We start from the raw sequence: 16,836 nt of genomic DNA on the forward strand, positions 1-16,836 counted from the left end.
TATTGCACATGATCCTGGTCGCCTCCATATTCCTTCTGAATAGGTTCACCAGCAATTTTCTAAGTCATATGGCCTCACCTGAGGCTGTGCTTGCTGCCATATATTTTTCCTCAGACGAGCTCAGAGCCACGGACTTCTGTTACCTACTGCACCAGGAGGTCATTCCTGATCCAATGTTGAAACAGTACCTAGAGGTACTTTTCCGATCCAATGAACTTCTTGCCCAATCTGCATCAGTAAATCCACTCAATATGATATCCTTACCCTTGGTGTACAAGAGCCCATAATCGATTGTTCCCTCTAAATACCTGAGAACGTGTTTGGCTGCTGCCCAATGTGCCCTCTTTGGTTCCACCATGAACTGACTGAGGGTGTTGACAACGTAGCAAATGTCTGGCTTGGTATTGACCAGATACATCAGGGACCTTATGAGCTGCCTGTATAGGGTGGGATCGACATCCTTGTCTTTTGATGCATCAATCTTCTTCCAGTTGGTGATCATTGGCATAGCCATAGGTCTATAGTCCCCCATCCCGAATCTTTTCAGGATTTCTGTAGCATACCTCCCTTGCCCAAGGAAGATTTCTCCTTTCTGCTGCCAAACTTCCAACCCTATGAAGTAGTGCATTCGTCCTAAATCCTTCATATCGAATTCTGTGGCTAGATTCTTCTTGCAGTCCCCAATGAGTCTGGATGATCCTGTTAGAAAGAGATCATCCACATATAGTACTAAGATTAGCGGCTCATTCTCTATGACCAGATAATAGAGATTCAGATCTGCGTCACTCTTGACAAATCCCATCTTCTGCAAGTAGCCATCTATTCAACCATACCATGCTCTCGGTGCCTATGTCAGCCCATACAAGGCTTTCTTCAATCTGCATACATGAGACTTCTCATGAGTTTCAAAGGCCTCTGGTTGTTCAATGTATACCTCTTCTTCTATTACCCCGTTCAGAAATGCCGTTTTGACATCCATCTGATGGATCTCCCATCTCATCTGGGCAGCGAGAGATATCACGGTCCTGATAGATGTATACCTGGCTACCGGGGCAAAGGTCTCCTCATATTCAAGCTCTTCCGTTTGAACATACCCCTTAGCCACAAACTTGGCCTTGTATTTCTCAACGCTGCTGTTTGCAGCGTATTTGATCTTGTAGATCCATCTTGAACCTACCACTGATCTGTCTTGAGGCCTTGACACCGCCTCCCATACATTGTTCACCATTATGGAGTTACACTCCTCTATCATCGCATCTAGCCAAACTTGATGTTGAGCTGCCTCCTTGAAATTAGCAGGCTCTCCATCCCGAGCTACCAACGCCTGATATCTATTTGGTTGTTTTCTCTCCCTTGCTATTTCTTGGCGCACTGATGAAGTCCTCTGCATCTTGCAGAATCTGACGAAGTTCCCTGCTAGTTCTTCGTCTGCTAACAGGTGCTTCTGTTCACTCCTCCTCATCTTGAGAATCTTCCTGACCTGAGGAAGAATTCTTCACTTCTGTTGGTTGAAGAGGCATAACCGACGGATCCTCTTTCCACTGCTCCTCGGAAGGCATCTGGCAAGATCTTCTGAAAGCCTTGTCCTCCATGATCTTTACATCTCGTCGTACTACTACCTTCCTGCTCCCTGGTAGATAGATTCTGTATGCCTTAGTGTTCTCGCTATATCCCACCAGATATGCCTTTTCTGCTGATCTAGCTTTTTCCTCTTTTCTTCGTGTATGCGACAATATGCTAAACTCCCAAATATCCTGAAATAATTGGCTTCAAGTGTCTTCCCTGTGAAGACTTTCTTTAGAGTAATCTTGCCCAATGCCCGATGAGGAGTTCTGTTCTGAACATAGACTACTGCGTTGCATGCTTCCGCCCACAGGAATTTTGGCATATCTTGATCATACATCATGGCCCTAGCTGCTTCTACAATAGTCCTGTTCTTTTTTTCTGCTACTCCATTTTGCTTCGCATTGTAGGGAGCTGTCAACTCTCTTTTGATGCCCTCCTTAGCACAAAAATCAGTGAAGTCCTTATCGACATATTCTCCACCATTATCTGAGTGCAAAACTTTTATTTTCTTCCTAGTCAGATTCTCCACCAGAGCCTTGGACTCCTTGAATTGACAAAAAACCTCATCCTTTGTTTTCAGAAGATAAATCCAAGTTTTCTTTGAGTGGTCATCAATGAAGGTAAGGAAATACTCGGCACCACTGAGAGCTTTAACAAACATAGGTCCGCAGATATCTGAGCGTATCAATCCTAGTACGCTCTTGGCCCTGTGTTTGCTCCTAGGAAATGCTGCCTTGGCATACTTTCCTAGAGCACATACCCTGCATACATCATCTCGTTCCGTACTCAGATCTGGAACTCTTGTTAAAGTGCTTTTGAGAATTCTCAAAGCTCCATGGTGCAAGTGACCCATTCTTCTGTGCCATAGTTCGTTCAAGTCCTTGTCTCCATGACTGCCTATTAGTGCCATTGGTGATTCTAGTTGTAATCTATACAACCTATTACTTTTGATCTCGATCTGCACTTTCTTTTTTGACCTCCTGTGTTTGACGCATACCTTTTCCTTGATGAAGTAGATGTCACAACCCTTGCCTTGTAGTTGCGACACGGAAAGTAAGTTCATCCCCAATCCTGGTACATGCAGCACATTTGTAGCACGGAACCGTTCTCCCGATTATGTCTGAAAAACTATGGTACCCTTCCCTACTGGAGTACACTTTGATCTGAAAGTCCATCTTCTCTTCTCGATATTTTGAGAAACACTCCCTCATTCGCGTCATATGCCATGAGGCTCCACTGTCTATATACCATACTTCTGTGATGCAGCACTAGTCATACATGCTACTTCTTCTTCCAGCCTGGAAGCCAACATAGAGAAATCAAAATCTCTCTCTTGTGCAATCTTTTGAAAATCTATGTGAGTCCCCTGACGTGGATGCCTCTGCATCGTGCTCTTGACCCATAACTGATTTTCCCTTCCCGTCTTTGATTACTTGCTCTGATACCATGTGAAAATTCTATCACTGCAGCAACTGATTTAGTTTTCCTACTTATTCCACCATAAGTTATTTATGAAATCACTTCAATAAACATTAAAATAAATACTGTTGCAGATATCTCACCGTAATATAGAAACAAACATATGCACAAGAATCAACCCATTGACACAGTTATTTTGGACTAATGTCCTCGGAAAAACCCAATGTGAGAAAACCGGTGCAGCAAGGGAGGATTTTATTATTCAACAATTCTTCAGTACAACAGGTGCCAAACTGGCTTACCCATATAGAAAAAATTCTCCAGTGCTTCTCTCAATCCCAGTGTCAGCCCGGTTGACCTCTGCGTGGCTCTTAGACCCTCTGCGTCAGCTTCTGCTTGATTGCGTTAGCCCTAGGCCTCTCTGCATCATTCAAGCAAGCCCAGTTAGTGACCGTGTAGACTCACACTGCCTCTGCGTCTGCCTCTCCTGCCTTAGTGCTGATCTCTAGTGGTTGATCCCATCTCTTTGTTCCATATTTGCTGCCTCCTGATTGCTCACTAGACCACTGGTTCAATTTCTCAGCTAACCCCACTTTAGAAATTGAACTGACTGGTCTCCCTCAGTGTGTTCTCCAAGTGACCCTCAAGCCTCCTCTTATAGTTTTCTCGTTGACAAATCAACGACCGAGATTAAGTCCCTAATCAACGGCTAAGATTAGATCTGGCTTGATCCATGACTTTTGGACCATTCTAACACAATTTTATATTAATTCACATTAATATTTTATTTTCCCTAAGTTTAGGCTTAGTGACTTCATTAAAAATATTAATTATTTTAATATCTACCAAACTGTTTAGAATCTGCCCAAACCCTTTCTGTGTATTGGAGATCTCATGTGCCTTAGCCTCTCCACCAAGTTTTGTGGCTAGAGCACATCTGATGCTACCTAAAATCAACACTGTAGTCATAACAGTGCCTAACGGGGCAAAGCCAAGGTAGAGGGAGTTGCTGCTGAGGCGGATTTCTAGCCAAGGAATCCAGATCAGTGTTGCTATTGCACAGACGATCAAAGAGGGGAACTTGACGTTGGTAGAAGGATTTCTAGGTGGGAAATCGGGACTCAGAGGGAGTTCAGAATAAAACTTCTAGACGAGAAGTAGAGAGACTCAACTGGAGTTGAACTGAGAACTTCTAGACGGGAAGTGGAGAGACTCAGTAGGAGTCGAACCGAGAACTTCCAAACGGGAAGTGGAGACTTAGAAGGAGTCGAACCGAGAACTTCTAGGCAGGTAGTAAAGAGACTCAGCAGGAGTCGAACAGAGAACTTCCAAACGAGAAGTAGACTCAGCAGGAATCGAACAGAGAACTTCCAGATGGGAAGTAGACTTAGCAGGAGTCGAATAGAGAACTTCCAGGCGGGAAGTAGAGAGAGTCGGAGGAGTCAACAAGAAGAGCAGAGAGATGGCCATGAATGGGCTGAGGGATCAGGACAGGTTGGATGAGGCATCCAACTTTGTCATCTGGAATGCCAGGATCCTTTTTGTTCTGTGTGCTATGGGTGCACACACACAACTTGAGCGGAAGTGGGGAGACATCGAGTTGTAGTCAGGCGATGAGGGGAAGGATCCTCGAGGTAACCAACATCTTGGATTAGACCTTGCTACGGGAGCCCCGAAGAGGAGTAGCAGTACTGGCAATGTTAGTAGAGATGGATGCAGATGGAGTGACAAAGGGAGCTATAGTGTAGGGTTCCTAGGACAACGCGAGGCTAGCAGGCTGCAACAGTGCGAGAGGCACGGGAGTGTTGCACCAGGGCAGGATGACACATAGAGGTGTGCAACGGTACAAGATGCATGGAGTTGTTGCAGCAGCGCAAAGGTCAGAGAGGGAGCACTTGTCAGTGAGAGAGGGAGCTTCAACATCAAGAGTGTTTCTAGCCTAATGGAGATGTTAGAGTTGGGAGATCAGTTACTTACTTTTCAGTGAATGAGTTGCGGTGTATTAGTTAGTAGTGGTAGTGCTATGGGCAGCATGATGAGAGGGGTTGTAGTGCAGGTGCAGCAGTGGCAGTGGCAGGGCCATGGGTAGCAACATTGATGCAGAGGGAGTTGCAGTACGGATGCAGCAGTGGCAGTGGCAGGGCCATGGGTAGCAGTACATGATGCCGTAGTGCAGAGGATATTGGGCAGTAGGCCTAGCATCAGCACAGGGACCGATTCCGGATGATCAGAGTGATGCTCAGTGAGGAGTATTACTAGAGCACAGTTCTCGCTAAGAGGGAGTGTTGATTTGGAGTAGCATCGGATGTGCTCTAGCCACGAAAATTGGTGGAGAGGCTAAAGCACATGAGATCTCCAATACTTAGAAAGGGTTTGGGTAGATTCTAAATAGTTTAGGAGATATTAAAATAATTAATATTTTTAATGGAGTCCCTAAGTCTAAACTTAGGGAAAATAAAATATTAATGTGAATTAATATAAAACTGTGTTAGAATGGTCCAAAAGCCATGGATCAAGCCAGATCTAATCTTAGCCATTGATTAGGGACTTAATCTCGGTCGTTGATTTGTCAACGAGAAAAGTATAAGAGGAGGCTTGAGGGTCATTTGGAGAACACACCAAGAGATCAAGATTTCGACTTTCTGGGGCTGGGTTTGCTGAGAAAGTTGAGAGAGTGATTTGGTGTTGCAGTTGAGAGCAGTGAATACAGAAGCAGAGAGACAGAGATAGAGCTGGGAGGATCAACGGAACTGCTGGGAAAGCTGACGTAGAGGGCAGAAGCCGGAACTGCCGAGAAAGCTAACGTAGAGGGCAAAAGCCGGAACAGTCGGGAACGTTGTTGCAAAGGGCAGAAGCCAGAACTGTTGGTAAAGCTGATGCAGAGGGTAGAAGCCGGAACTGCCGGGAAAGTTGACGTAAAAGGCAGAAGAGGCTGACACAGTCCCTAGAGGCTGACGCTGGGGTTTTTCGTGGGGTAGATTGGAGCTGAGGAGCTACCAAAGTGTTTATCCGGGGTTTCAGCCGGAGCATCTGTCTCCGAAGGAGAGGTACTACTGCCAAGATTTTTCTCTGTTGGGTGAGCCAGATTTGGCACCCAAATTGTATTCTGAAACTGCTTAATAAATCAAACCCTCAGATAGCTGCATCGATTTTCCCGCATTGGGGTTTTTTGGGGACATTAGTCCAAAAATAACGGTGTCATTTGTGTGCTTGTTTCTGTTTCCTTCAGTTGATGATTTGTAATGTGTTGAGCATGTACTTGTGTTTATTTTCAGTATTTACATGGTAAATAACTTGTTAATTAATCAGAACAAGTAGGAAGGAATAAATCAGAAAGTACATGGAGGGTTTCTAATTGTTAGATTTAGAAACTTCAACATAATTAAGCCCCTATAAGGCCAAGCGCCAAAGCTATGGCTTGGTGAGAATTTCTATTGAAGAATGATTTTTGGGATTGGAGAGTCTAAATGCCAACAATATAGTTGGTTGCCTGAAAATCAACCCTCTTGGTAGGCATTCACTTCAATTTTATCCATAAACTTTATTACCCTAGTTGTTTTTCCCTGAGTAAACCCTAGTTTGGTGTTGCTTCAATTTAGGGGCTTATGTGAGGGTTTCATGTGCCTTTATCTTGTTGAAAATCATTGTTGGAAACCTTTTCTCCTTGCCTTGACCTTGGGCCATCCCTACACTCAACCTACTAATCAGACCCTAGGCCTTGTGCCTCATAAATTCAACCTCTCTTGGAAAAGTGATTTGCCTCCATTTGGTGATTGGAACCTTATACTTAAGCTTTTCCCTTAGAAGCCTTTTCATCATCATATCCCTTTGTACTTAGAATATCCATCATAGGTGACCTCATATTGCGACTTCTCCAATTGGTGAAATTCCATAAATAGCAGAGGATTTCTGTTTGCAGTGATAGTGAGCCACTACCCCATTGTTGTCTCTTGGTCTAGTAATAGCCTTGTAGGGTACCCCTCTCCAAGGCCTACTAAATTTTGCGGCAACAGGTCACATGAAGGTTGAGTTACTTGTTCGACGATGCCACACTTTGGAGGAGTGCTAGGCATTTTTGAGGAGGGCATTGAGTCCTAAATGGCATGGTCACACTTGGATTGTTTAGATGGAGCATTGTACTTGACTTGAGGATGCTTGGGTTTAGGGAATGGTATAGGTGTAGTGGCCATGGAGTAACACATTGCTTTGGAGGGGACATAGGAACATGTTACACCTCATATGTTAGGAGGTTTCAATTTGTGATTATCCTTAGATTGATGGAGATTTGTTGTTGGTTCCTTGGAACTTTTGCATTGACTTGGGGCAAATACACTTCCACTGAGCTTCTTATCCTTGTCATTGGAGGTCTTTGGTTTGGGGGCATCTCACTTCTCCTTGGTTGGATGATTGTGCTTGCTAATTTGGTGGTCTTCTCTCATATTTTTGCCTTGTTGATCATCCCTTGGTTGTAATTGTTTGTATCTTGGAGCATGCTATCTCATTCTAATGTGGTTATGGTGTACTTGTTTATTTTGGATATACTACATCTTGTTAATGGATGATGGCTCTAGCCCCCCCCATGGGGCTAGGAGGCATATGTTTAATGATGTTGATGTTTCCTAGTGATTTGGTGTGTTGATGTATGATGTTGGTGTCATGTGGAGGGGTTGGGGCTGTTTTGCATGGTCTTTGTTATCACCTATAACTTACATCCCTTAGTGCAAAGCATGCACTAGGTCTTAAGCTCAAGTGTAACTCGGAGGAATTGTCAATGTCACCTCAACAACTACTTTCCTCACTTCAGGTTGGGTAATCCAACACAAGGGGGGCTTTCCTAATAGAATCTAGGTTATGAAAGGTAAGAAATGTTATTTTTTGTAGCATCGGATGTGTTCTAGCCACGAAATTTGGTGGAGAGGCTAGAATACATGAGATCTCCAAAACCCAAAAATCGTTTATGGAAATTCCACCTAGAAGTGTCTCAATTAGATTATTAGCCTTTTTTTAAAATATTTCCTAAGCCTAAACTTAGGGAATATGGTTAATTAATCAATATTAATTAAGATAAGGTGAAAATCATCTAGAAACTCACACGGATCGATCCAGAAATGATTTGAGCCATCGATTAAGATTTAATCTTGGCCGTTGGAGTCCCAATAGGAAGAAATAAGAAGGGATCGATATGGTGATGGAGAATACACCACAATGCAGATACTCAGTTGCCCAAGCTGTTCGATTTTCTCAGTGGTAGAGATTCAGCAGAGAAGATAGAGCCAGAGGGTGAGTAGTAGGTGGTAGAGGAGGTTAGCAACATTCCAGTGTCGGGAAGAGGCAGTGAGAGGAAGGTTAAAATCCCCAGAGGCTTTGCGCAAGCACTACGTAGAAGGTGACTAGAAGGTCCAGCATGTGGCTAGAGAGGCAATTTCTGTGGCAAAAATTAGTTGTGGGGTGAAAGAAAATTCTCACAATAATTTTGCCAGTCATTTCCTCAGGTTAGATTGCTAGTAGAGCATCTAAATTATTGTACTTAGAATTGTTGCTGAAGAATAATAATAAAACCCTCATCTACTACACTGGTTTTCCCACATTGGGTTTTTCTGGGGACAATTGTCGAAAAATAATTGTGTCAAAATTCTTACATGTATGCTAGAATTTCTCAGTTTCCAGTTTTTTATTTCCGCGGTAATTTTATGGTGAAAATTGCAGTTGTGATTTTATTCAAATAAACTGCTTAATTTAATTTACAATTAGGAGAATAATTTCCAGTTGCTGTAATAGATGAAATTTTTCGCAAGAAATCTATGATGTCCTAGATTACTATTTGAACCAATTATGTATGATTTTTGGTTGTTAATCAAGTTAGGGGATCATGGGATAGTGTTGAATGAGACTGAGTTGAGACAGAGATGGGACCTAGGACATGGCCCACTGTAATGTATCAAGGGACGTCCCATTGGACTAGGTTAAAAAAATAACTCCCCATTTAAGGTGAGGGAACAAGATTACGGTCAAAACCCCTCTTTCTTCCAAATCACATTAAAATCCATATCAAAAGCCCAAATATAAACAAACATAAGCATTCAATTGCAAAATTAATTAAGTACATTTTGATCAGAAGCCCACCTTTGTCCATGTGCTCTTACTGGATGGGTGAGAAAGTATATGACCGATGCAGGTGACGGAGATAAAATGTCACGTCATCAGCTAGTGGTGTTTGTCAGGGGTTGCATGGCTGGTCGGTTGGATGTGAATAGTGGGAGAAAAAAATTCTCCTATAGGGTCACCCATTTTGGTGGGTAAAATGACTATTAGGGTGCATAGCCAAGGTCAAAGGGGAGTGTGAAATACACAAGACACATGGCACAAGTGGGGTAGGGGGGTGCACTGGGATTAGAAGAGATAGGGTCAAGGAAAAGTACATACGGTGATTACTCTTACAAGGCTTTATTGACACAAGTGCTCCCATAGGCCATGAGTCCTAGTAATGCCTAATCCATGATACCTGCAACACCATCCCAGGGTATCAGAATACCTATCAAGGCATGGAGTTACCACCCACCAGGGGAAAGTCAGCAATGTGACAAAGACAGACATATCATGAAATAAACAAGACTGGGAGTAGCCATGGCTGTCCACACTAATGGGGATCTAAGAGTCACTTTCACAAATAACACAAACCCACATGGCTTTACAGGGCTAGAAGCATTGGCCAAAAGGTTCTGGAGTACCCTTGCTGAAAGAGGGGTAACATGTCCAACCCTCGCATTAACTTAACACAGCCATTTAACATAATAACCACCACGTAGCACAGGAATTTTACAATGGACAGAACCATAAACATCACATGAACACAGATTTATAATGGGAAACCCTTGTACAGGGAGAAACTCACTCTGGAAATGTGTTTTCATTGTACATAAAAATACATTTCAGTGGGCCATGTCCCAGGTCCCATCTCTGTCTCAACTCAGTCTCACTCAACACGGTCCCATGTCCCACCTGGAACATCCTAGGACGATCCAGCAACACAATCAACTTCAGTACACCCATAATCATCCTCAGTTACACATTTTTGATTTCTGGTGCATCCTTTATATAGGACTCAAACTACACTCAAACGTTAGCCAACTCACAACCACCATCATTAAGAAAAATCACTAGCTGGCTCACAACAATCATCTTTAAGATGGACCACTACTCACTTAACCATTACACCCATTAGACAATGCAAGGTCTTCTTACATAGAATTTCCATCATCCTTATTTTATTCTCCAAGAAAACTAATTAGTTCATTACATTGAAGTCAAAGTCAACTTTGATCACTTAATGTTTGCGCTATGCCAAAAAGCCTATGCAACAGGACTCTATTGGAATGAATGTGTATGAATTTAATCCAAGACATAATGTGAGGTTGCTATTTCAGATATTTAGCCTTTGCGATTCCCAATAATAAAACATTTTATACTCTGAATTTTTGTCGTCAATCTATTACATTTGGTACCAACTTTTTTCTCAAAAAATGTTTTCCTTTACACATGAAACATTTTCAAGTGTTGGACTGTGCTACCATTATCAAAATGAACTTGCTGCATATTATTTGATTTCTTTATTTCCTTCGTGTATGCTTGCTTATGTTTGCTAAGATTTAAATAAAAAAGTGTCTTTACTATCTCTATTCTGTTCTTTTTTACTTTACATTGGCTTCTCTATGTATTCCATTTTAGAACCTCGATTTGCTTTGAGCTTTTCGAAAAATATTTGACCCATAGCAGCAACATTATTTAATGTGTTGATATGTTTGCACTTTACAGTTGAGATTCATGTTTCTCTGCAATGCCGATTTTAGTTCGTAGGTTTTAGATGCGAATCTGACATACTGAGTGCTTTCCTTATGCCTTTGCTTTTAATTCTGCACTCATGCAGTTTTCCTTGTCCTTGGTATTCAAACGTTCCTCTGTCCCTGGCTTTGAGTCCACGAATTATTTGGGAGGTTGCAAAATTTAAGCCTGATATTGTACATGCATCATCCCCAGGAATTATGGTAAGTATTATGTGTTCTATTACTATCTCAGCTGCTTGTCTAGTTTCTATGGGGAAAACAATATACTTGAACTGACTATGTGAGAATTTTTCAGGTGTTTGGTGCCCTGATAATTGCCAAACTGTTGTGTGTTCCTCTTGTTATGTCATATCACACTCATGTTCCAATGTAAGTACCATCTTATTTTTCCACTTCACTGTTTCCTTTGAATCTTTTTGGTTTTGTTTTGTTTTTTTTTTTTTTCTGTATTTTTGTTTTTAAATTTAGCAAATATTATGAACTTTAATGGATAAAATTTAAGCGTTGAGATGATAAGTCGTCTATGGCATTCATTTGTGGTGTTTGGAGGAAATTTCATGGCACAACTCATGGAAATTTCGTGAAATGGTTGTTTTCCATCTGCAACCACTTCATGGTGAAAAATCTATTTTGATACATTCGCCTTTTTAATTATATGAACTCAAGTCAAAGGAACTATGTTTTTTACAATTACCCTTAGCGTGCTTGCCAGATATTTATATGGAAATGAATCTTGGAGGGTCCTAGAAGGTACAACTCATCGACAAATTATAAAAGTATTGTATTATTTATGATTTTTTTTTTTACAAATCTTCAAATAGTTTATTAGAAGAATGGCAATAAACAAAAATAAAACAGCAAATTGAGAGAGAAACCTCCTCACATTGATTTTACTCCTAAATAAAATAATTGGGCCTTTATATTTAGATTGAAAAGCAAGAAAATTTCTATATAATTTCACAACAATGAAAGCATTAAACCTTGCACTAAATAGTAAGCGATACGTATTGTCTTCATTAGTTATCGATCCAGATAGTACAAGGGAGCCCCATCAAGTTTCAACTCCTAAACTCCAATACTTCATCACTTATCTAACTCTTAACTCCCAACTCACAAATCACATGAAATGGAGAGAAACTCCTCTTTATATAGAATGAGCTTATTCTCTTTTAGAATAAAATTTATAGTTAGCTAGATCCTCACCCATCAAAGTTGACTTTCAACTATGATCAATAATTTCTCCTCTCTCCGATGGAGGTCATCCCATCAAATATCCACTAGAATGTAGGGAGAGGTTCCAAAAGGGTCGGCCGGGGGGGGGGGGGGGGGGAGGGGGTGCGCCACTAAGGATAACCATGAATTGGCGTAACAATAAAATAATCCTCCTACTATCCATAGGAAAAATCAAACAAATAATAAAATAATGGAGTGGTTGTAACCTCCAACAAGATAACCTTAATACGAGAAGGAAGAACTAGAGTTTTGAGTATGCTACAACTTCAACAAATAATACAATATCTCCACGTGTGCCCTCCAAGATGAAGATGCAAGAATAGTAAAGACCAAGTGAATGCATGCAATGTGCCACATGTGGCCCTCCTAACAATCTCCAATAAAATAATATATATGTGCCAAGTCAAACAGGCATTGGAATCTCCAAGATAGTTGAAATATTGCCAAATGTAGCTGAAATATCCATGCAAGAATGATGAAAGATCACCTAGGGCAGGTGTTCCCTAGAGACTGTGCCATGTAACTACTTAAAGCAACTATTGAATATAAAATATCCTCCATATGAAGTGCACCCTAGGAAGAAATTCCAAATTGGTTATCCTCATCATTATAATACTCCTCCATAAGAAATTCCATAATGATTCCTGTTGTCGTTAAGATTGTACAGGCACTGTGATAGCGGCTCAGGTCGGGGGCTATCACCTTGATCCTTGACCTTTCCGTTCTAACTGCCTCTCAATAGCAGACTATGGGCGACACTCCCTTTGGAAATGTCAAGATGGAAGACAAGTTGGCAACCAACGAGTCCGAGAGACACGATTGAGTGGCCTAGCTACCTAGTTAATTTTAGCAAGATTTAAAGATTAGATTAGATTTGAATATGAGACCAGTGTCTTATGGAGTCAAGTTCTTGCTTATTATTAATTATACCAAGTAACCGGATGGACAATCGTTGCTTAGATGCTTCAATAACTTATATGCAATGCAAATCCTAAGACCTAGGTGTGATGCAAGGATCTTGGTTACTTTTAATTATATGCCTATTCTATGTATAATCTCCCCTTTAACTATTTTGAATCTAGTCTCCAAAGTAGGTTGTGTGAAAGAGGCCAACAGGAACCAAGCAATGGCTTGATTAATGATACCTTCTGTTAGGCTCTAACCACCTGATGCCTCCAACACTGCAGAGACTATGGCTTTGACGACTGTAAGGTCATCGTTTTAACCACTAAAGAGTTGCTAAGCCCCTCAAGCTAGATGAGAAGGGTGGCCCTAAAAAGTCTATCAACCAAGCTTATGCTTGGAGGTAAGTTATTAATGCAACTAGACTTAGAATTCTTGTGCAAGGTGTATGAGTGATTTCTTAGGTTAAGATTGCTTAATGTTTAAGTACTTTAGTTATGATTAGCTTTATGACAAGAGTACTTAACAATAAATGGAAAGACAATCTTAACACCAAGAATGTGCCAAATTATCAAGTGCCAATACTAAACAATAGATTTCTTCAACCCAAGTGCTTAAGATAAAATTATCTTCCACAAGATGCTTAACCAATGTAAATGATAGCAATTTAGAGCACTTATCCACTTCAATGATTCAATAATGACAATTACTTGAGACAATTTGAAATCTTCCAAGATATTTCAACAAAGTAAATGCCAATGATGATCTTATGCCAATATTACTTAATGCCAACAATCAAGAGATGCTCGATTAGATTAGAACCAAGGACACTTAGAATTTCAATACCAATGTGTATTTATCATTCACAAATGGATATCATTATTAAAACAAGAATGACCATGTGAGAGTACTAATTTGCCAATTAGATTGCCACTTAAGAGAAACAAGATACTTCAATGCTAACTCAAAGACTTTGGAACAAGAGAACCAATCTTATGCACTTGTATTTTCTGTTGAATTTTCTAAGTCTATCCGTTAGAAAATTAATCTGTATTCTGCTGGTTTATTTCTTCTACTTGAAATTCTGAACAAGTTATTTAAAACATTTAAATACCGAAATAAACCCAATACAATCATAACATCTACAGATCATCAGCTGAAAGAAAACAAACACACAAGTGACACCGTTATTTTTGGACAAATGTCCCTGGAAAAACCTAATGCGGGAAAACCAATGCAGCGATTCTAAGGGTTTATTATTATGCAGTATTTCCTTGAGTACAACTAGGTGCCTAACCGTCTCACCCGATAGAGAAAAATACATGGCAACAATGCCTCTCTATTCAGAAACAGGTATTCAGAAAACCTGTCCCACGAAACCCTCTCTAGTGTCTCTGACACTCTGCGCTGGCCATTTTGGCCTATGTGTCAGCCTCCTGTTGCTCTGCGTCAGCCTCAAACCTCTTTGCATCAGCCCTCTGAGGCATTGCGCAGCCCGCTGCCCTTTGCGTGGATCACACCTCCCTCTAGGCTTTGCGTGGCCTGAACTGGCTGCTGCCTCTCGCTCTCTGCTTCTGCGTTGGTCTCTTGGTTGATCGCAGATTCGACTTTGCTTAGGAACCCCGCTTTAGGAAAATGAATGACTGATCACTCTGGTGTGTTCTCCAACTGACCCTCAAGCCTCGTCTTATACTTTTTCTGATGGTCCTTTCAACGCTCAAGATTAAATCTCTAATCAATGACTAAGATTAGATTTGGCTTAATCCATGATTTTTGGAATCTTCTAACCCAGTTTTATATTAATACCCATTAATATTTTATTTTTCCTAAGTTTAGACTTAGGAACTCCATTAAAAGTATTAATTATTTTAATATCTCCCAAACTGGGTACAATCTGTCCAAACCATTTCTGGGTCTTGGAGATCTCATGTGCTTTAGCCTCTCCACTAATTTTCATGGCTAGATCACATCTGATGCTACCCCAAATCAAATCTCCCTCTTAGCAAGGACTGTGCTCTTGTAATACTCCACACTGAGCATCACTCTGATTATTTGGCACCGGTACTTGTGCTGATGTTAGGCCTCCCTGCCCAACATCCTCTGCATGGCTGCATCCTATATTGCTGTTCATGGCCCTGCCAATGCCACTACTGCATCCGTACAACAACTCCCTCTATATCTGTGCTACTGCTGGTCCATCCTCCTAGCACTGCATCTGCCCTGCAACCCCCTCTCATCATGCCGCATCGTGCTACTGCACTGCAACTCAGTTACTAAGAAGTAAGTAACTGATCCACCCAACTTCTGACATCTCCGTCAAGCTAGAAACACTCTCGATGCTGAAGCTCTCTCTGTCGCTAACAAGTGCTCCCTTTACTGACCTCTGCGTTGTTGCAACAACTCCCTGTATCTCACACTGTTGCACACCTCTATGTGCCATCCTACACTGGTGCAACACTCTCCGTTCCTCTCGCACTGTTGCAACTTGCTAGCCTCACGTTGTTCAGGGACTCCTGCACTGTAGCACTCTCTGCCGCTTCATCCACATCTATCTCTCTGACATCTGCCAGTCCTTTTACTCCTCTTCGGGGCTCCCGTAGCAAAGGTATAATCCAAGAGGTTGGGTACATCAAGGTGTTGGAATTTCTAAGTTTAACCCGTTAGAAATTCTTCCTGTAATATCTAATTTATTTCTTCCTACTTGTTCAATTACTTAACAAGTTATTTACCATGTAAATACTGAAAATAAATACAAGTACAGTATCAACACATACAGATCATCAACCGAAAGTAAACAAACACACAAGTGACACCGTTGTTTTTGGACTAATGTCCCTGGAAAAACCCAATGTGGGAAAACCGATGCAGCTATTCAAAGGGTTTTATTATTATGCAGTTTCAGAATACAACTTGGGTGCCAGAAATGGCTCACCCAACAAAGAATGACCTCGGCAGTAGTACTTCTCAGTCAGAGACAGATATTCCGACTAAATCACTGGATGAACGATCCCACAACAACAATGCAACTTCTGCTGCTCTGCATCACTCTGGTAGGGACTGCGTCACCCTATCCATCTCTCAAGTTCCTAGTCTGTCCCACGAAATCCTCCAGCGTTGCCTCTAGGCCCTGTGTCAGCCTATCTAGCCTCTGCGTCAGCTTCTGGAGCCTTTGCATCAACCCCTAGATCCTCTGCGTCTCACACACTGGCCTCTTGGGCTCTGCGCAACCCCTGGCTGCCTTTGTGTGGCCTCTAGCTACCTCTGCGTAAACCTCTCCCGGCTCTGCACTGATCCTCTTAGTACTAACTCTGCCTCTCTGCTATGTATTCATTGCCTTCAGCTGCAAATCAGATTACTCACTCGATTTCCTCAACAAACCCTGCCCCAAAAAATCGAATTCTTGATCAACTTGGTGTGTTCTCCAACTGACCCTCAAGCCTCCTCTTATACTTTTCTCGTTGGTCCATCAACGGTTGAGATTAAATCTCTAATCAACAGCTAAGATTAGATTTGGCTTGATCCATGACTTTTGGACTGTTCTGACCCAATTTTATTTTACTACCCATTAATATTTTATTTTTCCTAAGTTTACACTTAGGAACTCCATTAAAAATATTAATTATTTTAATATCTCCCAAACTAGTTAGAATCTACCCAAACCATATCTAGGTCTTGGAGATCTCATGTGCTTTAGCTTCTCCACCAATTTTCATGGCTAGGGCACATTCGATGCTACCCCAAATCAACACAAGGATCCTGCCCCTCATCACTTGTAGTCGTCTTGACTACAGCTCGATGTCTCCCCACTTCTTCTCTAGTGGCACATGAGCACTCATGGCACAATCATCATCCTCCTCAACTTCTTTCTTTGCCT

General features: G+C 41.5%; 1 protein-coding gene across 2 annotated transcripts in view; it reads left to right on the plus strand.

Moving 5' to 3' along the window:
- SQD2 (sulfoquinovosyldiacylglycerol 2) overlaps positions 1-16,836 on the plus strand; it is a 276,296-nt gene that overhangs the window by 187,843 nt on the left and 71,617 nt on the right. For both annotated transcript variants that reach the window (XM_089439458.1, XM_089439459.1), the window contains exons 4-5: positions 10,910-11,027; positions 11,122-11,195. In XM_089439458.1, coding sequence (XP_089295584.1) covers positions 10,910-11,027; positions 11,122-11,195 — 192 coding nt within the window. The remainder of the gene's footprint in view (positions 1-10,909; positions 11,028-11,121; positions 11,196-16,836) is intronic.

The sequence above is a fragment of the Pinus tabuliformis genome, chromosome 9 (genome assembly GCF_031772625.1).
Source record: "Pinus tabuliformis cultivar Carrire ecotype Pingquan chromosome 9, CPIR1, whole genome shotgun sequence".
NCBI lineage: Eukaryota > Viridiplantae > Streptophyta > Pinopsida > Pinales > Pinaceae > Pinus > Pinus tabuliformis.